The sequence below is a fragment of the Schistocerca gregaria genome, chromosome 4 (genome assembly GCF_023897955.1).
Source record: "Schistocerca gregaria isolate iqSchGreg1 chromosome 4, iqSchGreg1.2, whole genome shotgun sequence".
Lineage (NCBI taxonomy): Eukaryota > Metazoa > Arthropoda > Insecta > Orthoptera > Acrididae > Schistocerca > Schistocerca gregaria.
The window spans coordinates 675,254,573-675,281,841 of NC_064923.1; the positions used below are offsets into that span (position 1 = coordinate 675,254,573).

Below are 27,269 nucleotides of genomic sequence, written 5' to 3' on the forward strand. Positions count from 1 at the left end.
AACTTAGAATTGGCTTGTGGAGTGGGGTGAACAAGGATGTCATGTCACCTTATCTGTCAAACTAGGCATCTGGTTGTCTAGGGGGACAAGGAACAAAACTTATAAGAAGCTGAATAAGCAGGAGTAATTTGTCTGTTTACAGTGAGGATTGGGAGTTTTGGTTGACAGACGAGTTTACTTCTATAGTTGCAAATGTCACACAGATGTGCTGAAAATATCACACAGGTGTGCTTGTTCTTTCCCTTTTGTCTCTTTAATCATAAAGATTTCACAAAGTTTTGTTGACTATCACTGAAATGAGAAAACATTTGGTACTCAGTATTTACATAATTTAATTCAAAACGTAGCACAGATCTCACTGTGTCATCAGCTTTCATATATGGCACTGTACAATACGGTAAAAATTTACATCTAAACTGTATGAACTCAAATAAAAATATTAACAAATATTACTACACATTAGAGCAACTGTTGCTATGTGTGCATGAAAAAAAAAAAATCTTCAATCTCGGATTCAGTGAAAAAAAAATTCTCTCTGTGGTACTTGATAATGAACATTGGATAATATAGGGATGAAATTTTTGATAAAAGAGAATCATCTATCAATCTAGAAGCAACTTTAGCAGGCTTGACAAACTCTTTAAAGAAAGAATAAAGCTGAAACTACGTCTCCAGAAATTAAAAAAGAACTATCAACAGGAGAAAGGAAGACACAAATGAGAAAAAGAAGGGGGAAGGGCCAAAGGATAGAAATGTCACTCTAAACTCTGGATAAGGAAAGGGACAGTGTGTAGGAAATAATGTGGATATCGTGTAATTGCACCACTGAGTTTCAGAAGACTCTTATTAGTGCTGTAGAAGTTTCAGGACTACTGTTTGGTTGGACAGTTCATGTGCTTGCAGCACACTTGGCTGTACTGGGTACATCTACATCTACACCCATACTCCGGTGTGCGGCGGAGGGTGCCTTGAGTACCTCTATCCCACACTGCTGAGCAGTATTCAAGCAGTGGGCGAACAAGCGTACTGTAACCTACTTCCTTTGTTTTCGGATTGCATTTCCTTGGGGTTCTTCCAATGAATCTCGGTCTGGCATTTGCTTTACCGACGATCAACTTTACATTATCATTCCATTTTAAATCACTCCTAGTGTGTACTCGTAGATAATTTATGGAATTAATTGCTTCCAGTTGCTGACTTGCTATATTGTTGCTATATGGTATGGGATCTTTCTTTCTATGTATTCGCAGCACATTAAATTTGTCTAGATTGAGATTCGATTGCCATTCCCTGCACCATGTGTCAATTTGCTGCAGATACTCCTGCATTTCAGTACAATTTTCCATTGTTACAGCATCATCCACAAAAATCCTCAGTGAACTTCCGATGTCATCCACAACGTCATTTATGTATATTGTGAATAGCAACGGAGCTACAGCACTCCACTGCAGCACACCTGAAATCACTCTTACTTCAGAAGACTTCTCTCCATTGGGAATGACGTGCTGTGATCTGTTATCTAGGAACTCTTCAATCCAATCACACAATTGGTCTGATAGTCCATATGCTCTTACTTTGTTCATTAAACGACTGTGGGGAACTGTATCGAACACCTTGCGGAAGTCAAGAAACACGGCATCTACCTGGGAACCCGTGCCTATGGCCCTCTGAGTCTCGTGGACGAATAGCGCGAGCTGGGTTTCACACGATCGTCTTTTTCGAAACCCATGCTGATTCCTACAGAGTAGATTTGTAGTTTCCAGAAAGGTCATTATACTCGAACGTAATACGTGTTCCAAAATTCTACAACTGATCGACGTTAGAGATATAGGTCTATAGTTCTGCACATCCGTTCGACGTCCCTTCTTGAAAATGGGGATGAACTGTGCCCTTTTCCAATCCTTTGGAACGCAACGCTCTTCTAGAGACCTACGGTACACCACTGCAAGAAAGGGGGTAAGTTCCTTCGCGTACTCTGTGTAAAATCGAACTGGTATCCCATCAGGCCCAGTGGCCTTTCCTCTTTTGAGTGATTTTAATTGTTTCTCTATCCCTCTGTTGTCTATTTCGATATCTACCATTTTGTCATCTGTGTGACAATCTAGAGATGGAACTACAGTGCAGTCCTCCTCTGTGAAATAACTTTGGAAAAAGACATTTAGTATTTCGGCCTTTAGTCTGTCATCCTCTGTTTCATTACCATTTTGGTCACAGAGTGTCTGGACATTTTGTTTTGATCCACCTACTGCTTTGACATATGACTAAAATTTCTTAGGATTTTCTGCCAAGTCAGTATATAGACCTTTACATTCAAATTCATTGAATGCCTCTCGAATGGCCCTCCTCACATTACATTTCGCCTTGTGTAAATTTTGTTTGTCTGCAAGGCATTGGCTATGTTTATGTTTGCTGTGAAGTTCCCTTTGCTTCCGCAGTAGTTTTCTAACTCGGTTGTTGTACCACAGTGGCTCTTTTCCATCTCTTACGATCTTGCTTTGCACATACTCATCTATCGCACATTGTACGATGGTTTTGAACCTTGCCCAATCGCGCCTGGTACCCGCGAAGATGTCTCGACAGCAGGGACAGTGGGTGAAGCATGTAACACCTGGGGTGTACCATGCAACGCACCAGACTCCCCACTGCCGCTACACTTCGAGTCAGCAGCCTGAAGACAGTTGACCGCGACCATCAACACGTTCAGCTGTTCGCGAACAGTGGCCAGCTCCTTCTGTGCCCGTACACAGCAGTCACACATTCTATCCATCCTAAGAAATCAATTTACTGTAGAGAGTTAGTCAACTTTTAACTAGACTGCTAATTCACTAAAGGCGGCTGATAGTTGACTAAACTGTAGTTGCTAGACACTTCTTGTAGAAAACAATGAAAATAGCACTACCTGTCTCTGGACTGTAATGAAAACACTCGAGGAGAGTGGTGTGACAAAAATAGACATCAGGAAAGTGTTCGGTAAAAGTGGGACAGGAACTGATTTCTGATTGTACAATGGCGAGATTGGTGTCTCGGGCGGAGGTGTTTGGATAGTGGGTTAAAGTGATGGTTACTCAAGGTAAAAATGCATTCTAAGAGGGATTTTCACCTGATAACAATAGCTTGATTAGCTTAACTTTAATTTACAATATCACCTCATCAATTCAGTTCACTTTCTGATCTTACCTAGTAATAGTAATATGGGATTGGAATCTTTACTGTCAGTCCATAATTATTCCCACATTGTTTGTACATTTGTGTGTCTCATAATGCAGAGTATGAAACTTGCTTCACTTCCCATCAGTTTTGTGTGTCATTTATCATTTCTGTCTTTTATTGTGCTTTCTGGATGGGATTTCCGAGCCAAGAGAAATTGGAGCCAGACAAATTGGAGAACTAGAGACAAATCACAAAATTGAAAAATGGTGGGACAGCATGTTGATGGTACTACACCACAAATTCAGTGTATTATTAGACAAACACAGCCCAAGTTTGTGTTCTTTCTGGTGGAAGTGATACTTTGTGTGAGACAAGAAATTCTTTCTCATTTTCCTTTGGGGTTGAGTAAATAACAAAAGGGGTTTAATTTAGAAATATACGGGCAGCAGTCATACATCATAATCAGTTTCCTGTAAACATAGTCAATAAATGTAATTACGGTTTCAAAACTAGTCAGTCTTTCTGCTTGGATAATTCTCGTATATTAACAATGAAGAGAGATGGTTTTCTGAAATGTTAGAATGAATGAAAGCATAAATTTTTGCCGCGATTTGCATTGATTTCGTGGCTAAACTCAGCAAGTTTGTATAGTGGTGCATTGCTTGTGTGAGCGTTGGTTTTCCTACATGCAGTTTGTTGTTTGTACAGACAAGAAATAGTGTATGAAAGTAAGTAATTCCACTTTGTCAATTGTATCCATAGTAAATAAGAGCTGGAGACCCTGTTGAAAGCGACAGACTACTGGGAGTAAATCCTTCCAGTAACTTATTACAGTTACATTATTATTTCCCTTTTTTAGACAGATGTTTGCCAATACCCACAATTATTTATAATCAGGTTTTGTGGTACCTTGGATACCAAATTCATTTATTCTTTCTAACTATTTTTGTCAAATTGACAAATATAATCTTACTTTATTAAAATATGCATGGTTTCATATTTTCAGGTGTCTAATTTGGATTTCCCAGTGGTGGAAGGTCTTGTTAAAACCATTATAAAGGAGAAGCAAAACTTTGAACGACTTGAGGTCAAGAAAGAAGATTTACTAAAAATGTTTGAGGTATAGTTGATTTCTTTTGTATCTAATATTACATAACTGATTCTCTTTTACCTGGTTTTAGATAAAATAGTACAAACATGGGAAAGCACCTAAGAAATAGAGGCACAAAGGGTATAAGCATGGGCCAAGGAAATCTACATCTACATCCATACTCCGCAAGCCACCTGACGGTGTGTGGCAGAGGGTACCCTGAGTACCTCTATCGGTTCTCCCTTCTATTCCAGTCTCGCATTGTACGTGGAAAGGAGGATTGTCGGTATGCTTCTGTGTGGGCTCTAATCTCTCTGATTTTATCCTCATGGTCTCTTCGCGAGATATACATAGGAAGGAGCAATATACTGCTTGACTCTTCGGTGAAGGTATGTTCTCGAAACTTTAACAAAAGCCCGTACCGAGCTACTGAGCGTCTCTCCTGCAGAGTCTTCCACTGGAGTTTATCTATCATCTCCATAACGCTTTCGCAATTACTAAATGATCCTGTAACGAAGCGCGCTGCTCTCCGTTGGATCTTCTCTATCTCTTCTATCAAAGAACAAATTTGAAGTGAAATGTTTAGCCTTTGCGAATGATATGGTATTGATAACTGAAAACCGAACAGATGCATCAGTTATGCTTGATCTGTTACACGAAATTGCTGAAAAGACTGCACTAAAAATATCCTATGAAAAAACTGAGTGTATAGAAGACAAACATAATACCGAAACATTTATGAAAACAAGGTATGGAAAAACTAAGAGAGTTGATAAATTATAATACCTGGGGGAGTGGATCTAAACCAGTGGACTGGATAACACAACAAACAAAGAACAAGCTCTCCTGCTAGTTTGGAAGGTAGGAGACGAGGTACTGGCAGAAGTAAAGCTGTGAGGACGGGGAGTGAGTTGTGCTTGGGTAGCTCAGTTGGTAGAGCACTTGCCCGCGAAAGGCAAAGGTCCCGAGTTCGAGTCTCGGTCCGGCACACAGTTTTAATGTGCCAGGAAGTTTCATATCAGAGCACACTCCGCTGCAAAGTGAAAATCCCATTCTGTAAGAATGGGCCAATCAAACTGTGCGATGACAGACGAAACCACACATAACACCTGATAAATTAACATGTTTGTCCACGCGATGATGAAGATTTTCAGGAGCCCAATACATCCATTTGTGGCATTTTACAGTACCGTTCAGTTTTAATTGTGCCTTGCAAATTGTTCATCCTCATGAAGCATGCCTTCAAACCACTCCCATTACTCCATCCTTCAGTCTTAGTTGTCTTTGTTCATAACATGCAGCGATCTTAGAATGTACACTTTCCATTTTGCAATCTTCAGAATTTGTCGTACACTTGATTGGCTTACCCCACTATCACTTGCACCCTGCTTCCAGATTTTTGAGATGACCTAGTAAAATGTTGCAACATAGCAGCTCTGGCAGCTGGACTTGATATTTTTGGTCAGCCAGACCTCTGCTTATGCACATTCTGAACAGTACCATCAGCTTCAAATTTATCCCAAATACATTAAATTGTTGTTCGTGTTGGTGGCCAAATGCCGTACACATTATGCCATTTCTGTTGCATTTACATCATGTTTTCAACTTCCAGTGCCACTACAACACCTAGCTCAAATGACAGTCTTGCTTCATTCATTGCTGCACTGTCATATGCTGTAAAATGCATGGCAAGATCTGTTGAGAACACAATGGCCAGCGCTACTGCACAAAATTGTAACGATACGCCATGTCTACATTTTTCTGGATCCACCTGTATTTATTATTTATTTGCCAATGACATGTTTCGCCTGATTCAGGCATCTTCATAGTGCCCGAATATTAAATGGTGTTAGGTACATGGAATATCGAACATACAGAATATCCCAGCAAATGAGTGCACTCATCAAATACTTGGAGACATTGTGCAGTGTCCTTACAGAGACATTCTCATATTCCGGCTATGCACACGATCATTATGTGTGTAGCGTCCAACATATTTGCATGTTGACAGATCTACATATACCTGGTACTCTTTTTGATACAGTGGACTGCATTGCTTGCCTTAGAAAGAACACCACACAATGTTTCGACATATTTGACAAGGTCAGTTATTTGCTGGGATGTACTGTATGCTCAGTATCCTTTGTACCTAATACCATCTAATATTCAGCCAATCTGAAGATGACTGAATCAGGCAATAAATAAATAATAAATACCTTCCTACAACCAAGACTGACTGTATTTTTGTCATATTACTACGTTGTTTACATTATAGGTCTTTCATCCATTTGTGCGTGTATCTGAAATTGTGTGTCGCTCCCTCCCATCTTAATCTTAACTGTTGTGTCCATTTGAACATCCTTTTTGCTATAGAGTGCAAATAGTAAGCAACATTTCACAGGGCTTAACTCGAAAAAAAAAATTTTTTTTTTTTCGTTATAATCCTATGAGAACTTCTTGTATATTTCTTTTTGCTTTCTTTACAGTACAATCCATTCAAAGTAAGAATTCTAAAAGAGAAGGTCCAGACACCAACTACTACAGTATATCGCTGTGGGCCTCTCATTGATCTATGTCGTGGACCACATGTGAGGCATACTGGCAAAGTGAAAGCTTTCAAGGTCACTAAGGTGAGCACTGTTGAACTATATTATTTTAATATCTCCATCATAAGCTCTCATTTTGGTGCCATTCTCTTTGTTTTATTTTCTGAAACTATACCAAAGCATTTGAAATGAGACTTTATTTGTAATTAATGATGAAAGTTGTAGCATTTGAAATTAACAAACAGCAGTGTGTGAATGTGTAAACTCTCCTAATAGCCCAGTCAACGAAGACCAAAACAGGTAGATTAGGAGAAAAGATCGTGTAGTTGCAAATTTTTGCACAGTGCTAGAAGGGAGTGTCCTGAAGATCATATTATAAATCCTTACTGGTGGGGTGTGATTGTTGGGGGTAGGGGAGAGGGAAAGGTGTTTATAGGACTTTTTTTAGGTTTTTCTCAAATAACTCAAAAACTGTGGCTTCTAGACTGTTTACCAGTAGAAAATTAAACTACATTAAATTTCCCACAAAAAAACAATGAATGCCCTAGTCATTTTTTTCTCTAGCACTAATAGTTTCTGTGTTGCAGGGAATTGAAAAATCTCAAATAAATAAAAATATTGTTTTAATGGTATAAAATTAATGTTTATCTTTAAGTAAAGTGGATTAACAACAAATAGTAAATGTGTGTACCATGTCTAAGTGCAGTAGAGCCATATTAAGAGATAAATTGTGTTCCAGGTGTGTAACAAGGTGAAGGGGGCCATCTGTGGGGTAGAAGTGTGAGGAAAGCTGAGTTACGAGACTGTGTCATGCCCTTCTCTCTTCGGTAGGTCACCAAATTGAAGATGGGGCAGGTGATACCCCACTGAGTCACAAGAAGCCACTGCGGGGTGCCTCACAAAGTTATGCACCCCTCTGGGGGTTCGGGGGTTAGAATAGACCCGCGGTATTCCTGCCTGTCGTAAGAGGTGACTAAAAGGAGTCCCTCCCCCTCAAGGGGGTAGTTAGCGCCTGCGTCCGGAGACGGACGGATTCACGACCTATATTTGCGTTCATTTTGGTTTTTCACTTCTTCTGTTCTCTTCCTTCCTTTGGTTGGTTCCTTTTTTTGTTTTTCTCTATCTCACTGTCTTACTTACTCTTCTCCTTGCCTTCTTCTCCTTGCCTTCTTCTCCTTGCCTTCTTCTCCTTCTCTGGTCTCCGCTTCGACGTTTGAGACAGTCTGTCCTTTCTTTCCCTCTCTCCTTTCTTTTTCCTCTTCTTCCTTCCTCCCTGCGCAAGCCTGAAGGCCGACCCATGCGTTCGCATGCGTAGCCGGTGATGGGGTAACGCGTAATTCCCCGCCCTGGGTAGACAAGTAAGGCACGCACGTACCCCCTGGTAAAGGCCAGGCCCAGGGAGGGGTGATTGCCTGAGCTGACACCTTCCGACCATGCCGATTGGTCCCTCCGTCCGTTTCTCGGGAAGTGTGACCTGAGGTGTGAACAATCACCTAAGGCGGGAGTGCCCTCTGAGAGGGTCCCCACAAGGAAGGAGTGCGCCATCGGAGATGCTGGCAGTCATGGGGGATTCTTCCGCAATGGATTTCTCTTCTTCTTCTCTCTTGACGTCTGCCCACAAACGGAAACTTGACCAGCCACCAGTGATAAAAGTACTACCGCCTGCCCCACAGTTCCTCGTAGTTTCTCGATCTGAGGACGGAAAGGATTTTTCCTCTGTCAACCCTTTCATTATCCAGAAGGGCGTAGATGCCATAGCCGGATCTGTCAAGTCTTGTACCAGGTTGCGTAATGGTACCTTGTTACTAGAAACTGAGAGCGCCTTTCAGGCACAAAAACTGCTTCGGGCCACACTCCTGTACACGTTCCCTGTCCGGGTGGAGGCTCACCGCACTTTGAATTCATCTCGTGGTGTGGTCTATACTAGATCACTCGACGGATTGACTGACGAGGAGATTCAGGCTTTTCTCACTGAGCAGGGCGTGACGGCTGTCCATACGGTCATGAAAAAGGTCAACCATGACCTTGTACCGACCCGGACACTTTTCGTGACCTTTGATAGTGTTCAGCTGCCGTCGCGCATCAAGGCGGGCTGCGAGGTTATTTCTGTTCGCCCCTATGTCCCGACACCTACGCGCTGCTACCAGTGTCAGCATTTTAATCACACTCGCCATTCTTGTTCCAATGCGGCTACATGTGTGACTCGTGGCAGGGATGCCCATGAGGGTGACTGTCCACCTCCGTCTCCTCATTGTGTGAACTGTCGCGGTGACCATGCAGTGTCCTCCCGCGACTGTCCCGTCTACAAGGAAGAACGCTGTATCCAAGAAATTCAGGTCAAAGAGAAAGTCTCCACCTCGGCTGCTCGCAAGCTATTCGCTAGTAGGAAGCCCACGTTGCTCCCAGTGGGGAAGTACAGTACTGTCCTCAGACTACCAGGGAGGTGGCGACACAGACATGCGATCTGACCTTCAGCACTACGGTCGTCCGTTCGGCCAGTGCTAAGATCGCCCGGTCGACGTCTCCTCTTCCTCTCGTCGCCCCTCCGACACAAGCACCTTTATCAGCTTCAGCCAGGACGAAGACCCAGAAGTCAGAAGCACGGGCCTTCAAGAAAGAACCGTCTCGTGCAGACCTTCTACGTACCTCGAACACTCAGCCATCGACCAATCCTTCCACAAAACGACCTTCCAAGAAGGCTCATAGGAAGCACAGTTCTCCTTCCCCGCCACGGCGCATTTCTCCTCCTGCGCCCCCCCCAGCAGTTGCCACCCCCGGATGTCATCCGTTTCGCCTGGCTGCACCGTTTGTAGCCGAACATCTGGCCGTTTACGAGCAGAGGAAGCTCCCCCTCCCGGCCATCTACACAAGATGGCCGATGAACCTATAGACCAAATGGATGATGACTGTCCGCCTCCTGCTAGTGGCGGCAGTGCTCGCTCGAAGCCGGGCCCTCAGCGGCCTTCGAGATGACCCCTTCTTGCATCTTCTTCCTCTCACAATGGCTCTTATTCACTGGAATATTCGCAGCATTCACTCCAACCGAGAGGACTTGAAATTGCTGCTCCACTTGCACCGTTGGCTCGTCGTAGCCCTCCAGGAAACGAAGCTACGCCCATGCGATCAAATTGCCTTGGCACACTACACCTCTATGCGTTTTGACTTACCCCTGTGGCAGGTATTCCGGCTCATGGAGGGGTTATGTTGCTGGTCCGGGATGATATCTACTATGATCCCATCACATTGCACACCGGCCTGCAGGCAGTTGCCGTCCACATTACTCTCCCCACTTTTACATTTTCCATTTGTACCGTTTACACTCCATCGTCGTCTGCCGTTACCAGGGCAGACATGCTGCAAATTATTGCTCAGCTCCCTGCACCATTTTTGTTAACTGGAGACTTCAATGCTCACCATCCTATTTGGGGCGCTCCTGCATCCTGTCTGAGGGGCTCCCTGTTAGCAGACGTTTTCAACCAGCTCAATCTTATCTGCCTCAATACTGGCGCCCCTACTTTCCTTTCAGACACCTCTCACACCTATTCCCATTTAGACCTCTCTGTATGTACTACCCAACTTGCACGCCGGTTTGAGTGGTATGCGCTTTCTGATACATATTCGAGCGACCACTTCCCGTGTGTTATCCAACTCCTGCATCATACCCCCTCTCCATGCTCAACTAGTTGGAACATCTCCAAAGCAGACTGGGGGCTCTTCTCTTCCAGGGTGACCTTTCAGGATCAAACCTTCACAAGCTGCGATAGTCAGGCCGCACACCTCACAGAAGTCATTCTCACTGCTGCTGAATATTCCATCCCTCACACTACTTCTTCTCCACGCTGTGTACCGGTCCCCTGGTGGACCACTGCATGTAGAGACGCCTTACGTGCTCGTCGACGTGCTTTACGCACCTTTAAACGCCACCCTACAGTGGCGAATTGTATCAATTATAAACGATTACGTGCGCAGTGTCGTCGTATTTTTAAAGAAAGCAAGAAAGCCAGCTGGGCTGCTTTAACAAGCACCTTCAACAGTTTTACTCCTCCTTCTGTTGTCTGGGGTAGCCTGCGCCGGCTATCTGGCACTAAGGTCCACTCACCAGTTTCTGGCTTGATGGTCGCGAATGACGTCCTTGTGGCCCCTGAGGATGTCTCCAATGCCTTCGGCCGCTTTTTTTGCAGGGGTTTCGAGCTCCACTCATTACCCCCCTGCCTTCCTCCCCCGAAAACAGGCAGAGGAGGCTCGGCCACCTAATTTCCACTCCTCGAATTGTGAAAACTACAATGCCCCATTCACCATGCTGGAACTCGAAAATGCACTTGCCCGGTCGCGGTCCTCCGCTCCGGGGCCTGATTCTATTCATATTCTGATGCTGAAGAACCTTTCTCCTGCGGGTAAAGGTTTCCTTCTTCGTACTTACAATCGCATCTGGTTTGAGGGACATGTTCCCGCATGCTGGCGCGAGTCTATTGTTGTACCGATTCCTAAGCCGGGGAAGGACAAGCACTTGCCTTCAGTTATCGACCCATCTCGCTTACCAGCTGTGTCTGTAAGGTGATGGAGCTAATGGTTAACTCTCGTTTGGTTTGGCTGCTCGAATCTCGACGAACTACTTACCAATGTTCAATGTGGATTTCGTAAGCGCCGCTCTGCTGTTGACCATCTGGTTACTTTGTCGACCTTCATTATGAATAACTTCTTGTGGAAGCGCCCGACCACGGCTGTGTTCTTTGATTTAGAGAAGGCTTCGACACCTGTTGGAGGGCTGGCATTCTCCGCACCATGCATACATGGGGCTTTCGCGGTCGCCTCCTTCTTTTTATTCGTTCCTTTTTAATGGATCGACAGTTCAGGGTACGTGTGGGTTCTGTCCTGTCGGACACCTTTCACCAGGAGAATGTGGTGCCACAGGGCTCCGTTTTGAGCGTCGCTCTCTTCGCCATAGCGATCAGTCCAATAATGGATTGCCTCCCAGATGATGTGTATCAGGCTCCCTTTTCGTGGACGATTTTGCCATCTATTGGAGCGCAGCCTACATGTTTCCTGGAGTGCTGTCTTCAGCGTTCTCTTGACCGTCTTTACTCCTGGAGTGTCGCCAATGGCTTCCATTTTTCTTCCGAGAAAACAGTCTGCATTAACTTCTGGCGCTACAAAGAGTTTCTCCCACCGTCCTTATAACTCGGCCCCGTTGCTCTCCCATTTGTGGAGACAGCAAAATTTTTAGGTCTTACATTTGACAGGAAACTTAGTTGGTCTCCACATGTGTCATATTTGGCTGCCCGTTGTACCCGTTCTCTAAATGTCCTCCGTGTTCTCAGTGGCACGTCGTGGGGAGCGGATCGAACCGTCCTACTTCGCCTATATCGGTCGATCGTCCGCTCCAAGCTGGATTATGGGTGCTTTGTATACTCCTCTGCACGGCCGTCCATCTTACGCCGCCTCAACTCCATACAACATTGGGGTTTACGGCTTGCGATCGGAGCATTTTATACTAGTCCCGTCGAGAGTCTTCATGCTGAAGCCGGTGAATTGCCACTCACCTACCGGCGCGATATACTGCTTTGTCGTTACGCCTGTCGGCTACTGTCAATGCCCGACCACCCATCGTATCGTTCCTTTTTTGACGACTCTCTCGACCGTCAATACGGGTTGTATGTCTCTGCCCTGCTACCCCCTGAAGTTCGCTTTCGTCGCCTCCTTCAACTCCTTGATTTTTCACTCCCTGCAACCTTTACAGTGGGCGAGAGCCACACGTCACCTTGGCTCCAGGCTCAGGTTCGCGTTCACCTTGACCTCCGCTCGCTTCCAAAGGAGGTTACCCCCGGTTCAGTATACCACTCCCATTTTGTCGAACTTCGTTCGAAATTCATTAATATGACTTTCATTTATACAGATGGCTCTAAGACCAATGACGGGGTTGGGTGTTCTTTTATTGTCGGGGCACAAAGTTTCAAATACCGGCTACATGGCCATTGTTCAGTCTTCACAGCTGAGCTCTTTGCCCTCTACCAGGCTGTTCTTTACGTCTGCCGCCACCGACATTCTGCTTATGTCATCTGCTCCGATTCTCTGAGCGCCATCCAGAGCCTCAGTGATCCGTATCCGGTTCACCCTTTCGTGCACCAGATCCAACGCTCTCTTCAGCAGCTGGTGGACGACGGGTCTCCGGTTAGCTTTATGTGGTTTCCTGGCCATGTCGGTATCCCTGGGAACAAAGCTGCAGATGCCGCGGCCAAGGCTGCGGTCCTCCAGCCTCGGACGGCTTCTTGTTGTGTCCCTTCATCAGATTGTAGCATGGTCATTTGTCGGCGCATTTTATCGCTGTGGCATGCCGATTAGGCTGCACTTAGGGACAACAAGCTTTGGGCCTTGAAACCTCTTCCCGCAGCTTGGACGTCCTCCTCATGTCCTTCTCGGCGGGAGGAGGTCATTTTGGCCCGGCTACGAATTGGACACTGCCAGTTCAGCAATTGCCATCTGCTGACGGCAGCGCCGGCGCCGTTCTGTCCATGTGGGCAATTGCTGATGGTCCGCCACATTTTAACGTCCTGTCCGGATTTTACTATGCTGCGTCTTGATCTTGACCTGCCATGTACTCTGGATGTCATTTTAGCGATGACCCAGGAGCTGCTGCTCGCGTTCTTCGTTTTATCAACTTGACACACCTGTCTAAGGACGTTTGATTATGCTGTAGTTTTTAAATCCTATGCCTGTTAATGCGTCTTTTATAGTGTTGTCCCTTTTAGTTGCTGTTTTAACCTTGTGCCTCGCGGTACATTCCTAAATTAGTCAGGGCGCTAATGACCATTGTAGTTGTGCGCCCTAAAACCACAAAAAAAAAAAAGAGGTTATGCTGAGCCTGCAGAGTGTGTCTTATGAATCACCAACAACTCAGTGCACAGACATGCCTGGGGATGTTTACTTTCCACAAAATATGTTAACACTACATGGAGAGCAAAATGTGAGTTACTAATAACACTAATACAAGAAATGCTATGGACAGAATCTATATAAATGTGTACACACTGTATTACACTGCTATAGAGGAAGTTGATTCTTAGTCAGCCTATATGGCATCTGTAGTGTTCTTTCAGGAAAAGTACACTTCCTCCATTGTGAGCTTTCAATTTACACACATACTACAGCTCCTCAGCATTTCATGTCCAGGTCTGTTATGTGAATGGATAAAACAACTTTACTGAGTTCGTGTTCATACAGTGAAGTGAGTTCTCATTTGCAGGTGTTAAGTGAACTCTTAGATAGAAAAGCTTAACCACTGAGCTGTCAACTGTCTACCACACTGAAGAGCATACCCCAAGTGTAACTTGCTGTCGATATGTTCTCGACAATGTCAATTTCATTGTCACCACAACGTCTGTCTGGTATACTTTTCACAACATGAGGAGTGTCCATTTCATCGCCCCAGCCTCAGTTCTCCCAACATCTGAAGAGGCTCAGACACTTAAATTGCATCCCTCTACAACAGAAGAAGATCACCTAGGTATTACAGAACTTCAGATATTTCAACATAAGTCAAGCAATGCATCACAGCAGATTACTGTCCTAGACCTGAAAATGATCAATCTCATTCCATCAGACATAGTCAAACCCATCTTGACTGTATTTGGTGCAACCAGCTCTACAAGTGCCAGCAATTCCTGGACGAAAAGATTTATGCAATCTACCAGTAACACGGTTAATTTTAAACGAAATGGTCATTCATTAATACACCCCAGACTGATTAAAACATAATTGCATGGTTTTGCAATATGCCGTTAATGATAGACGGTAGCAAGGTGTCACATATATCAATCCAATCCCTTTCCCACCAGCACGACATAGATCACCGGTATCATCACATTTACAAATTAAACATCCTAGGCCATTTAAAGGAATATATTTTATATAAAAACTCACTTAACATGTGCAGAAAGTACTCAGTTAATAAACTGAAAATAGGTACACTACATAAACATGCACTAAGTGAAGTTATTTTGTCTCTTTGCAGAAGAGAACTGGACTGGAAATGCTGGGAAGGTATAATCTGTCAGTAAACTGAAAACCGAGCAGTGCTCATGGTGGAGGAAGTTGCCTTTCCCAGAAGAATACTGCAGTTGCCTCATAGGATCACTAAGGATCAATCTCCCCTGTAGCAATGTATAACAATGTGCAGAGATTTAAGCATATTCTGTCCATAAGCAGATTGTTGCATTCCATATAGTGTTAACACATTGTGTGGGGAAAAAACATCCCCTGAACGTGTCTGCACACTGTGTTGCCAGTGCTTCATGGGGCACTGTGGGGGTCGATATAACTTCGTGAAACACCTTGAGGTTGCTCCTTGTGATGTAGTGGGGTAGGTAGAGAAGGGAATCACTTACTCCATCTTCAATATGCAAAACTACCAAGAAGGGAAGTGCATGAACTAGATCTGACCACCTATATTCCCATGTGCTTCTAACCTCCTCCTCCTCCTCCTCCTCCTCCCCCCCCCCTCATCCTGTTACATATGTGGAGCACTATTTGTCCCTTAATATGGCTCTACTGCACTTAGACGTAGTACACACTTGTAATATTTGTCATTAACCCACTGCATTTAAAGATAAACATCAATTTTATACCATTATAGCAATATTTTTAATTATCTGTGATGATTTTACTTCCCTCACAATGTAGAAACTATTTGTTCTTGTTGAAAAATGAACAGGGCCTTTTTTGTTGGAAATTTAATGTAGTTTGATTTTCTTCTGGGAAACATTTTCACTAGCAGCTATAGTTTTTGAGTTATTTGAAGACCTAAAAAGTTACCTTAAAACGTCCCTCCTCCACAACAGTGCTTACACTCCACCGGTCAAGATTTTTACTACTTTGTTCACTAACCATTCTACCATTATGCAAAAATTTGCGACTACACGAATTTTTGCCCTAATTTTCCTTTGCTGACTGGACTATAACATAGTACATTTACATCTACACCTACTCTGCACAATTATTCTACAATTCACATCTAAGTGCCTGACAGGGGGTTCATCGAACCACCTTCAAGCTATTTATCTACGGTCCCAATCTCAAAAAATGCGTGGGATAAATGGACAGTCCAGTCTTTCTGTGTGAGCTCCAGTTTCTCTTATTTTATTGTGATCATCATTCCACCCAGTATTGGTGGGTGTTAACAAAATATTATCACACTCTGAGGAGAAAGTTGGTGATAAAGATTTCATGTGCAGATCCTGCCACAAATAAAAATGCCTTTGTTTTAATGATTGTGACCCTAATTCATGTATCATACCTGTGGAACTCTCTCCCCTATTTTGTAATAGCACAAAACAAACTACCATTCTTTGAACTTTTTCGATATCCTCCATTGATCCTATCCGATGCGGATCGCACACCACTTCCAGAAGAGGGTGGACAAGCATGGTGTACCGCTGTTGCATTTGCTAAGTGTTCTGCCAATAAATAAGTCTTTATTTTCCTTTAACCACAACATTGCCTATGTGTTCATTCCAATTGATGGTATTTGTAATTATAGAGTCTAGTATTTAGTTGAATTTACAGCCTTTAGGTTGTCTGCATGTGTCTGTGTATGGATGGATATGCGTGTGTGTGTGTGTGTGTGTGTGTGTGTGTGCGTGCGTGCGTGCGTGCGTGCGCGTGCGTGCGTGTGTGTGTGTGTGTGTGTGTGTGTGTGTGTGTGTGTGTGCACGCGTGCGAGTATATACCTATCCTTTTTTTCCCCCTATGGTAAGTCTTTCCGCTCCCGGGATTGGAATGACTCCTTACCTTCTCCCTTAAAACCCACATCCTTTCATCTATCCTATTCCTTCCCTCTTTCCTGACGAAGCAGCCGCCGGTTGCAAAAGCTCGAAATTCTGTTTGTGTGTTTTATTCATTGTGCCTATCTACCAGCGCTTTCCCGCTTGGTAAGTCTTGGAATCTTTGTTTTTAATATATTTTTCCCATGTGGAAGTTTCTTTCTGTTTTATTTACAGCCTTTAGGTTTGTGTGATATGTTGTGTAATGTAAATTTAGCAGATTCCTTTTAGTACTCGTGTGTATGACTTCAAAACCCTTTGTTATTTAGAGCCAGTTGCCACTTTTGTCACCATACGGATATCTTGTTTAAATTGTTTTGCAATTTGTTTTGATCATCTGAGATTCATAGACACTAAATGGCAGCATCATCATCTAGAAACAATCTTCAGAAGGTTACTTTAGGTTGTCTCCTAAATCGCTTATGAAGATCAGGAATAGCAAAGTGCCTATAACACTTCCTTGGAGAATGCCAGATATTACTTCTGTTTTACTCAGTGACTTTCCTTCAGATACTATGAACTGTGACCTCTCTAACAGGAAGTCATGAATCCAGTTGCCCAAATGAAGCAATACTCCATAGGCAGGCAATTTGATTGGAAGTCTCTTGTGGGGAACAGTGTCAAAAACCTTCTGGAAATCAAAAAATATGGAATCAATTTGTCATCTCCTGTATGCAGCACTCATTACTTTGTGAGAATAAAGAGTTAGTTGTGTTTCACAAGAATGATATTTTCTGAATGCATTTGACTGTTTGTTAATGTATCATTTTCTTCTAAATAATTCATAATGTTCAAACACAGAATATATTCCAAAATCTTACTACAAATCGACTTTAGAGATATGAGTTTGTAATTCAGCAGATTACTGTCCTAAACTTGAAAATGATCAGTCCCATTTCCTTTCTTGAGTATTGGTGTTACATGTGCAACTTTCCAGTCTTAAGACACCGATCTTTCGACGAGCAAGTGGTTATATATGATTGCTAAATATGGAGCTATTGTATCAGCATACTTTGTAAGGAACCTGACTGGTATACAGTATAGGCTGAAGGCCTTGCCTTTATTAAGTGATTTATGCTGCTTTCCTGATGTTGGGTTTGTCACCAGTTCGTAAAATCATACTGAAATAACATTTCCTTTAATAAAGGAAATAAAGATTATCAAACAATCTCAGACAAGACATTGTACCTGAGCCCTTCCGAACTAATGTAAAACTAAAGATAGTGCCAATATATGCCAATATATATAGGCTATAAAGAAAATTAAAAAAATAATGAATAGATCAGAAGTCTTCATCACTGCCCTTAAGTGCCCATTTACACATTCCCTTTTAATGAACATGAGTCCGCTGAGCTGCTCAGAATGCCTAATTTCGTTATCCCGACACTGAAGCTGTGTGTTCCTCTGAGCCAAAGACAAGTCTATATCCGCACATGAAAGCGCATCCAGTTATTCATGAATGCTGCCAATAGAAGCCTGAACCGTTCACTCATGGGTATGCTTTCAGGTGGGGAAGACATCTGCAACAGTGCGCTCCACAGCTCCTGCATTGCACTGACAAAGTGATATCAAGAAGAATGAGGCAACTCAGTGCAAAGAACACAATAGTTTGTTGCCATCAGAAATAAAGATTATCAAAACAGCAACAAACGTAATACAGTATTAAATCAAATGTGCTGTATGTTAAAATAATGTAGGCTGTAGAAAAGAGTGAAAGAAAATAAAAACCTTCTGTTCATAGTACTGCCAAAAAAAGTGTAATTGAGACCTCAAGAAGAAGGGGTGCTGACAGTGATGATGTTTACATACCGACAGTAAAGTTCTTTTGACAGGTTTCAATTCACCAGTGGCATCAAATCTTACAGCAGCCGATAACTTCTCAAGATAAGTAATCAATTTTCTCATTGAAAAGTCCTGCCACATTAATTTCTGTTGCACTAGGTCCAGTGGGAATCAGTAATTAACCTCGCTCAGCATCAATGAGTTTCAAAAATAGTATTTGTCCTTCAGAAGTAGTTCTTTCCAAAGAACTGTCAAGCTTCCTCTCTCCTCTCATCTTCTCATCCATTTTTTCATCCATAAGGACTGTTTTCTTCTTTTCATGTTACTCACTGCCACAGTATATAATGTAGCAGAGAAAACAATTGCTGATTTGCTTTTAGCACTGGACGCCATGACCATATTGTAAAGTCGACTGACATGCATTTTGTGGCCCATCTAACCACATGCGACTTTTCCCTTTTGCTTTAGCAAACACTTTGTTTTGCACTTTGAGGAATGTGTAAATGGGCTGTAAGCAGTGTGTATATACACAACCACCAATGGTCAGTACTTTTGAAGGCAGTCAAGAGAGGAGTCACTACGATTTCTCCAGCAGACTAGTTCAACTACAGTGATATTTGTATGTGACAAGCATCTGATTATATTTTCAGCTCTTAGAAATACAGTAAAATGCCTTTTTTAATGAATCTCTAGGGACCTGGATATTTTTCCTTAAGCAGGGGTTTTCCTTAAATGGGGATTTTGCCAGACTAGTGGAAAGATTGATCCAGAATCAAAATTCAAGCCTGTTTAGGTGATACGAATCCTTTTGATTTATAAAATATGAAAAGAGACTTATTTGTTTTGTCCTCCCAGCATATTGTCATGAAAGAGGTTGTTGCTATAGTTGGTTAATGTAAATTAGAAGTAATTCATCTACATTAAAAGAGGAAAAGAAATTCCTGACAGTAACAATGCTTTGCATAGCAGCAGCAGAACTTAGTGAAACGGCTTCCCTTGCACCACTACAACGACACTACCACCGCCAGTGTTCCTTCACAATAGTTTCACACATTTCACGTGCATCAGTCGCAGATATGGAACTCATCACACTAACTCCACCCTTCGTCTGGAATGCTTTTGTCTTCAGCAGCAACTGATGTATCATAGCCAGCCTTTGTGTAACAGTTTAACACAGTCTGCTGTGTTCCACTATTCCAGGCAGCAGCAAACATATGCATAGACTGTAGAATGCCGAGTCTTATCACTCCCTCCCTCTCTAGGAATGAAATAGAGTTCTGTACGACAGCTACTCTGTATTTGGTTGTAATCCTCTGCTTACAAGAAAATGTGTATAGCATTGCCTACCAGTTGTTTAAATTTACATTGATTGACACTGTTGTGACTATTTACGTTGTGAAAAACTTTTGAGATATAAATACCTTAAAATAATGTTATTTTTTTAAGTTTACATTTTGAAAAACACTATTTTTATACTTTTAGTGGCTTTTATTCTTATTGCAAATTTGTGCAAAGTGTACAGACAACAACAGAATGTCCCCAGCACACAGGTTTTGTGCACTTATAACATGTAATTGACTTTTTCGATCTTTCTTCTCCACACAATATGCACATCATAGTCTTTTCTTAGCTGCTGGTTTCACTGCCCTTTCTGGATGTGGTGCTACAAATGAATTCATTGACGTCTCTATCCGTGCTAGCTGATTCCCAAATTGATAATGAATGTCCGATCTCTCTCTCTCTCTCTCTCTCTCTCTCTCTCTCTCTCTCTCTCTCTCTCTCTCTCTCCTCCCCCCCCCCCCCCCCCCCTCTGTTTTCTTCGCCAGCATCATCCAAATTATGTGTGCATTCATTATTCTTACATGGATCTTGGTGACACTGTTGGTTGGTCATGAAAAGATCCAAAGACAGTAGCAACTTTAGTTGCCTCGGGAACATAAGAGGCTATTGTTACATCTGGGTGAACACCAAATAATGTAGAATATACTTCACATCCTTTATGTGTAATAAAATCGGGAGGCAGTTCACTTTTGTTTTTACCGACTAGTGTCTGATCGTTTGACAACAAATAATGAGCTAAATCAAGAGATCTAAAAAATTATCACCGGTGATATTACGTCTCGACTTTTCAATTTCAATCACCAGGGTTTTCACAACATTCTCTCCAAATCACACAGCTCTGGTTTCTTCCTCCTTCCCCAAACACGCTTTCATCCTCAAGCAGTGGCTTTCTGCACTGTCACAAATTGTCCAGGAATTTATTCTGTATCTCCCAGGTTTTGATGGGATGTATTGTCAACATGGATAGCGACCTCGAAATGTGACCAACTGTTCATCCACGGTCATGCACTATCCTGGAATGTAGGCATTCCTAAGGATGATTTCCCACATCTCAAAAACTTGTCTGATTAGTTCCAATTTGTCACGTGATCCTATGTTCATGTCTGGCTTCAGCATTGTCAAAGTGCAACACCCTCAGGATAGCAAGGAAGTGTTGAGAGACATAATGTCATTAAACAGTGGTCAGCCATTCTCGACACTCCGAAGCTGACAGATATATTCATTTCTTGACCTGTCAACTCCAGTATCCGCCCTGTCCTTGTAAACAATTCCACCTTTCTTGGTGGTCCACATACACACTTTGTCAGTGAGGGCTACGTGAAAGAACAACATAAAACAAGATTCTTCATTATCACAGTTCCTAGTAAACAATTCCACCTTTCTTGGTGGTCCACATACACACTTTGTCAGTGAGGGCTACGTGAAAGAACAACATAAAACAAGATTCTTCATTATCACAGTTCCTAATCGAATAATTATGTAGGTCCCTGGTTTACTTTCAATACATCCTTTTTTGCTCTGCCTACCAGAAATTCCAGTTTAAGGAGCTGTAGTCAATAGTTCAATACTATTATAATAGAACAGTAATTCACACTCAACAGAAATTGCACTATATTGTTCTTATCCACCTTCATAAAGGGATTCTCCATGATCATTGTATTCATGCAGTTCTGAGTTTTCAGTGACATCTACCTCATTATTGTCATCATCATTGGAAGATTCACATTCACTAGGCAAGTTTTCAGAACCAGACGACTGTTCCCACAATTTCCTTATCTCCTCATCTGATAGTCCTCTTCTCCATAACATTTTCAGTTTGTAGACCAGACAACTGTTGTGAAGTAATGCACAAAAATACACATGTGCATATCACGAGGAGGACTGTTGCACTCTGAAAGGTTAACAGCCTGAGTTAACAGTGGCAAATGACACAACAGATACTCCACAAACAGACATCAGGATGTTGAAAAATTGTTTCTAACCACACAGGCCTGCAAGGCTCGTATGGGAGGAAATGTGCACCAATGCTATAACACAAAGCATAGGTAAATTTTTATAAAAAAAAAATTCCAAAATTATGACTAACTTGACAAATTAGAAAAAGTCATAAAATTTCATTAAAATAAAATGTATACTTACTAATAGAGAAGATATTAAACATCATGAATGGTCCTCTGAGGCCCAATGGTACGTTAAGGTTTAACAAAGGGTATAATGCCCACTGTTTGCTCTCCCATCTACTTTTGTCCCCCTCCTCCAGTCCCTCACACCCCTAAAATACAATGTATCCATTAATACACTTCTACTGCACTTACATGGGGTACACACATTTAATACTTGTTCTTAACCCATTTCATTTAACAATAAACATTAATTTCACACCATTAAAACAGTGCTTTTAATAATCTGCTATTTTATCATCCCTTGAAATTCTGTAATGGGAAACATTTTCACTAGATGTAGTGGTTTTTGAGTTGCTAAAGAAAAAACATGAAAAAGTGACTTCAGTGCCCCCAGCTTCTCACCCCTTCTCCTAATATGCTCGCATGTCACTTTTCTTCTGTTTTGATGACATGCAGAAGTTATCAAATGCACTGAATTCTTGGGAGACTAGTTTTTTACAGAATGTGCCAAGGATTTAATGAATATGATAGTACGTGGATGGAATTACAATCTTGTTGAATTTCATCAATTCTACTATTTATTACAATTTATACTGCTTTACTAATGTTGAAAACTGCTTGGTTTTCAGCACCTTAATCACATGAAACTGAGTTAAAAACAGATATTTCAAATGTGGACATTATAATAAATAGTACCATCAGTGAGAAACGTTATGTCATTTAAGAATATTGCCATGAGCTATGGTGTATAAAGTGTGAATCTAACAGTTAATATCACTGGCTGGCACGCTGTAGGTCACCAATTCAAATCCACCAGCAATTATTTGTTACTTAGTATTTGCCATTTCTGGAACGTTCTTGAAGTACCTTATATTAGTGTATTCTGTAAAATTCAATGTTTGTATAAATAGCTGCACTCTCCACCCAGGATGTCAGTTCTGTTCTGGTTGTACACTGACGTTCATAATAAATATGATTTCAGTACTAAGTATTTTATTTTATTTCATTGATAACAATTCTTTCGAACTTGGACTAGTGTGGGGTTACAATGTGACATTGTTTAGTGGAGATACTGTGTGCTTCAAAACATCTGCATCACTCTGGTTCTTATTAGGCTAAGTAAAAGCTGTCTCTTACATGGACAGGATCTAGAATACAATTAGTACATCATTTCCACAGTTCATGTATTCAGGGCTCAGTGGAGTCCAAGCCAGCAGTAAGTCATTTGTACATCAGTGTTCCCTGGTTCGCTGGAGATGCTGGTCAGGACTCGACGAAATAGCTGACAGTATTTGGTCGAGTTACCAAATAAAACTGGGGGGAGGGTTGGGGGGGGGGGGGGGGGGGGGGTGACATGAGAAATGTGTACTTTTACTTGGATGGCACAGCCCAACAGTGGTTCAAGAGCAACAAAGAGAAGCTCAATTTCTGGATTGGATTCGAGGCCAAACTGAAGAAAACATTTAGCTACAATCAGTAGCAAGTCTGCTCAGCAGAAAAACAACTGAAGAACTGGGCCCAACATCATAGTGAAATTACATAGTCATACATACTGAATGTTTTGGTCCTTTACAACATTGTGAATCCGAATGTGAAATAGGCCAACAAAATCTCACATTTGATTAAAGGAGTTGCAGAAGACATGTACCAAGCTCTTCTGGTTATCAATGTCACAGCAATAGAGAAACTCAAGTGGTGCAAGCCTATCAAGGAAATGCAATAGAAAGAGTGTCAGACGAAAGAGGTATGATCAGCTCCCAAATGTGGTCTGTATGGCAGTTGCGGAAGTCAAGCATGTCCTTCCTTCTCTCATGCCAGGTTGTAAGAGAAGAGAAACAGCCTTTTATGGCAGCCATGATAATAATTGACTATTCTGCATTTACAATAAACGAGTAAATGTTTGTTGTTTATAAGACATGTGACCTCTTTTATTTTGGACACGTCTAACACTGGAAACATCTGTCTACAAGTCAAATCCGCATTATATCAATCCATTCTATGAAAACACTATATCACAATAACTTTTGTACTCTCAGCACTGTTATGAAATGAACCATTCATAACAGATGATAGTAAAAGTATAAATTGTCCAAGGTGAACAACAAAATTCAGACATTGCATTCCTCAAAAAGTATTGAGAATCCATAAAAGGTTCCAGGAGCACCGCCCGAGGGATATGCGGGCCAGCCACTAATGTAATTCTGCAAATGGTACTGGAATACTGCTGGCACAGCACCCTGCAAAACTGTTTAACCAAAAGTAGACTTGATTATTAAAAGGTCAGCACAGAGCAATGTTTTCGCAGCCAACTACATGACGGAACATTACCTCCTATCATACACTCATGGAAATGGAAAAAAGAACACATTGACACTGGTGTGTCAGACGCACCATACTTGCTCCGGACACTGCGAGAGGGCTGTACAAGCAATGATCACACGCACGACACAGCGGACACACCAGGAACCGCGGTGTTGGCCGTCGAATGGCGCTAGCTGCGCAGCATTTGTGCACCGCCGCCGTCAGTGTCAGCCAATTTGCCGTGGCATACGGAGCTCCATCGCAGTCTTTAACACTGGTAGCATGCCGCGACAGCGTGGACGTGAACCGTATGTGCAGTTGACGGACTTTGAGCGAGGGCGTATAGTGGGCATGCGGGAGGCCGGGTGGACGTACCGCCGAATTGCTCAACACGTGGGGCGTGAGGTCTCCACAGTATATCGATGTTGTCGCCAGTGGTTGGTGGAAGGTGCACGTGCCCATCGACCTGGGACCGGACCGCAGTGACGCACGGATGCACGCCAAGACCGTAGGATCCTACGCAGTGCCGTAGGGGACCGCACCGCCACTTCCCAGCAAATTAGGGACACTGTTGCTCCTGGGGTATCGGAGAGGACCATTCGTAACCGTCTCCATGAAGCTGGGCTACAGTCCCGCACACCGTTAGGCCGTCTTCCGCTCACGCCCCAACATCGTGCAGCCCGCCTCCAGTGGTGTCGCGACAGGCGTGAATGGAGGGACGAATGGAGACGTGTCGTATTCAGTGATGAGAGTCACTTCTGCCTTGGTGCCAATGATGGTCGTATGCATGTTTGGCGCCGTGCAGGTGAGCACCACAATCAGGACTGCTTACGACCGAGGCACACAGGGCCAACACCCAGCATCATGGTGTGGGGAGCGATCTCCTACACTGGCCGTACACCTCTGGTGATCGTCGAGGGGACACTGAATAGTGCACGGTACATCCAAACCGTCATCGAACCCATCGTTCTACCATTCCTAGACCGGCAAGGGAACTTGCTGTTCCAACAGGACAATACACGTCCGCATGTATCCCGTGCCACCCAACGTGCTCTAGAAGGTGTAAGTCAACTACCCTGGCCAGCAAGATCTCCGGATCTGTCCCCCATTGAGCATGTTTGGGACTGGATGAAGCGTCGTCTCACGCGATCTGCACGTCCAGCACGAACGCTGGTCCAACTGAGGCGCCAGGTGGAAATGGCATGGCAAGCCGTTCTACAGGACTACATCTAGCATCTCTACGATCGTCTCCATGGGAGAATAGCATCCTGCTTTGCTGCGAAAGGTGGATATACACTTTACTATTGCCAACATTGTGCATGCTGTCTATGTGCCTGTGGTTCTGTCAGTGTGATCATGTGATGTATCTGACCCCAGGAATGTGTCAATAAAGTTTCCCCTTCCTGGGACAATGAATTCACGGTGTTCTTATTTCAATTTCCAGGAGTGTAGCTGCCAGAGGCCGGCCGAAGTGGCCGTGCAGTTCTGGCACTGCAGTCTGGAGCCGCGAGACCGCTATGGTCGCAGGTTCGAATCCTGCCTCGGGCATGGATGTGTGTGATGTCTTTAGATTAGTTAGGTTTAAGTAGTTCTAAGTTCTTGGGGACTAATGACCTCAGAAGTTGAGTCCCATAGTGCTCAGAGCCATAGCTGCCAGAAGCAGTGTAAGTGCTTCTAGCTCAGCTCGTTCCATTGTTTGTTTGGCACTGTGCATTTAACCAGTGCAGTCTCTGTACCAGTCACTGGTTGAATATGTGGCTAAGCTACCCCAGCCTCATGAAGCAGTATCAACAAGTGGACAAAGCCACTGACCTATGAGCCATCAGTTATCCCCAGATGTTTCTAGGCTTTAAGCTTAATCTGCTTAAATGAGGCTGCCCAGTAGGTGCCATCACCTGACACTCCACCCAGTCTCGAGGGATCCAGTGTTTGATGCAGGACATTTGTCACAGAGCACTGGTGGTACTCTCCCACATGGCATGGTCTTTTGCACCATGCTGCCAAGACAACATGCATAAATAACATCACTACTCACCATGACTGTCCCATCCTCCTTCCAGGGACAGCTCCTGGACCACTGACATCAAAGCACTGTACAGAAGTGATGAGGAAAATTCTTATTGAGTAAGCCTTCTCAACTCCGTGCTCATTGCAGTGCTGCAGAATCCGCGTCACAGTTTCCCACACATGCAACTCTGCAGCCAGAACTACCAGCCAATAACACAAGAGTTGGAAAAGCAGCTGCAATGCAACAGTAGGTTACCTGAGACAGAAGAGCTAAGTACTGTATATAGAATACCAAAGATTTAGCATTGAAGAGAACACAACATTAGTGGCACGGCAAATCTTAAGATTAGCGATGCCTTAATTTCAGGGTATATATTACAGAGATCATACATTGACACATTAATTCATGTATTTGTTTCTAGGCAGTCTAACCTACCAGCCTCAAGACAAGATATTTGGTGGGAAATTGATGACTAAGCTTGAAAGGTGTTATAACTAAGGTTAGAGCCATCTGATAATGTTGACTGCAGTCAACAAGGTGTAGAGGTTGATTGCTAGGGCTCAGATTATTGTCTCAACTGAACAGTCAGGAAGGTAGCTTTCTCTCTCTTCGGGAATGGGTGGAAGTTAACGTACGTGACAATCTTCTGGGGTAATAAGTCGGGCTTATAAATTGGTGACTTTCAGTATATTTTGCTACATAATTAGAGTGCAGATACAGGTTTGTAAAATAATGAAGATAGTATTGTCTCTATAAGATTTCTTATATATACAGTAAAACCATGAATTAATGAACCTACTTTTAAGGAAGTCCCCCTTTTAACGGATGTTTGTATCAGTCCTAGTGAATCTCACACAAGAGCAGTGTTATACCTCTCCAACTTTAATGAACCTCACTTTTAGAAAAATTCCAGTTTTAACAAATAAACATGAAACATTCTGCAAATTAAAATCCAGATACACATTTCCTCACAAGTCCAAATGAGATTTCAGTTTGTTTAAATTTCACACATGTCGTACTTTGTATCATGTGATAAATCATAATCAGTCGACTTCACTTATAGTGATACAAAAAGTGTATTGGACAAATCTGAAATCAGTTTCCATCCCTAAT

The 27,269-nt window shown here is 42.9% G+C and overlaps 1 protein-coding gene across 9 annotated transcripts in view; it reads left to right on the top strand.

Moving 5' to 3' along the window:
- Positions 1–27,269, top strand: part of LOC126268086 (threonine--tRNA ligase 1, cytoplasmic) — a 136,943-nt gene that overhangs the window by 63,302 nt on the left and 46,372 nt on the right. For all 9 annotated transcript variants that reach the window (XM_049973591.1, XM_049973588.1, XM_049973590.1 and 6 more), the window contains 2 exons: positions 4,157–4,270; positions 6,727–6,870. In XM_049973591.1, the coding sequence (XP_049829548.1) occupies positions 4,157–4,270; positions 6,727–6,870 (258 nt within the window). The remainder of the gene's footprint in view (positions 1–4,156; positions 4,271–6,726; positions 6,871–27,269) is intronic.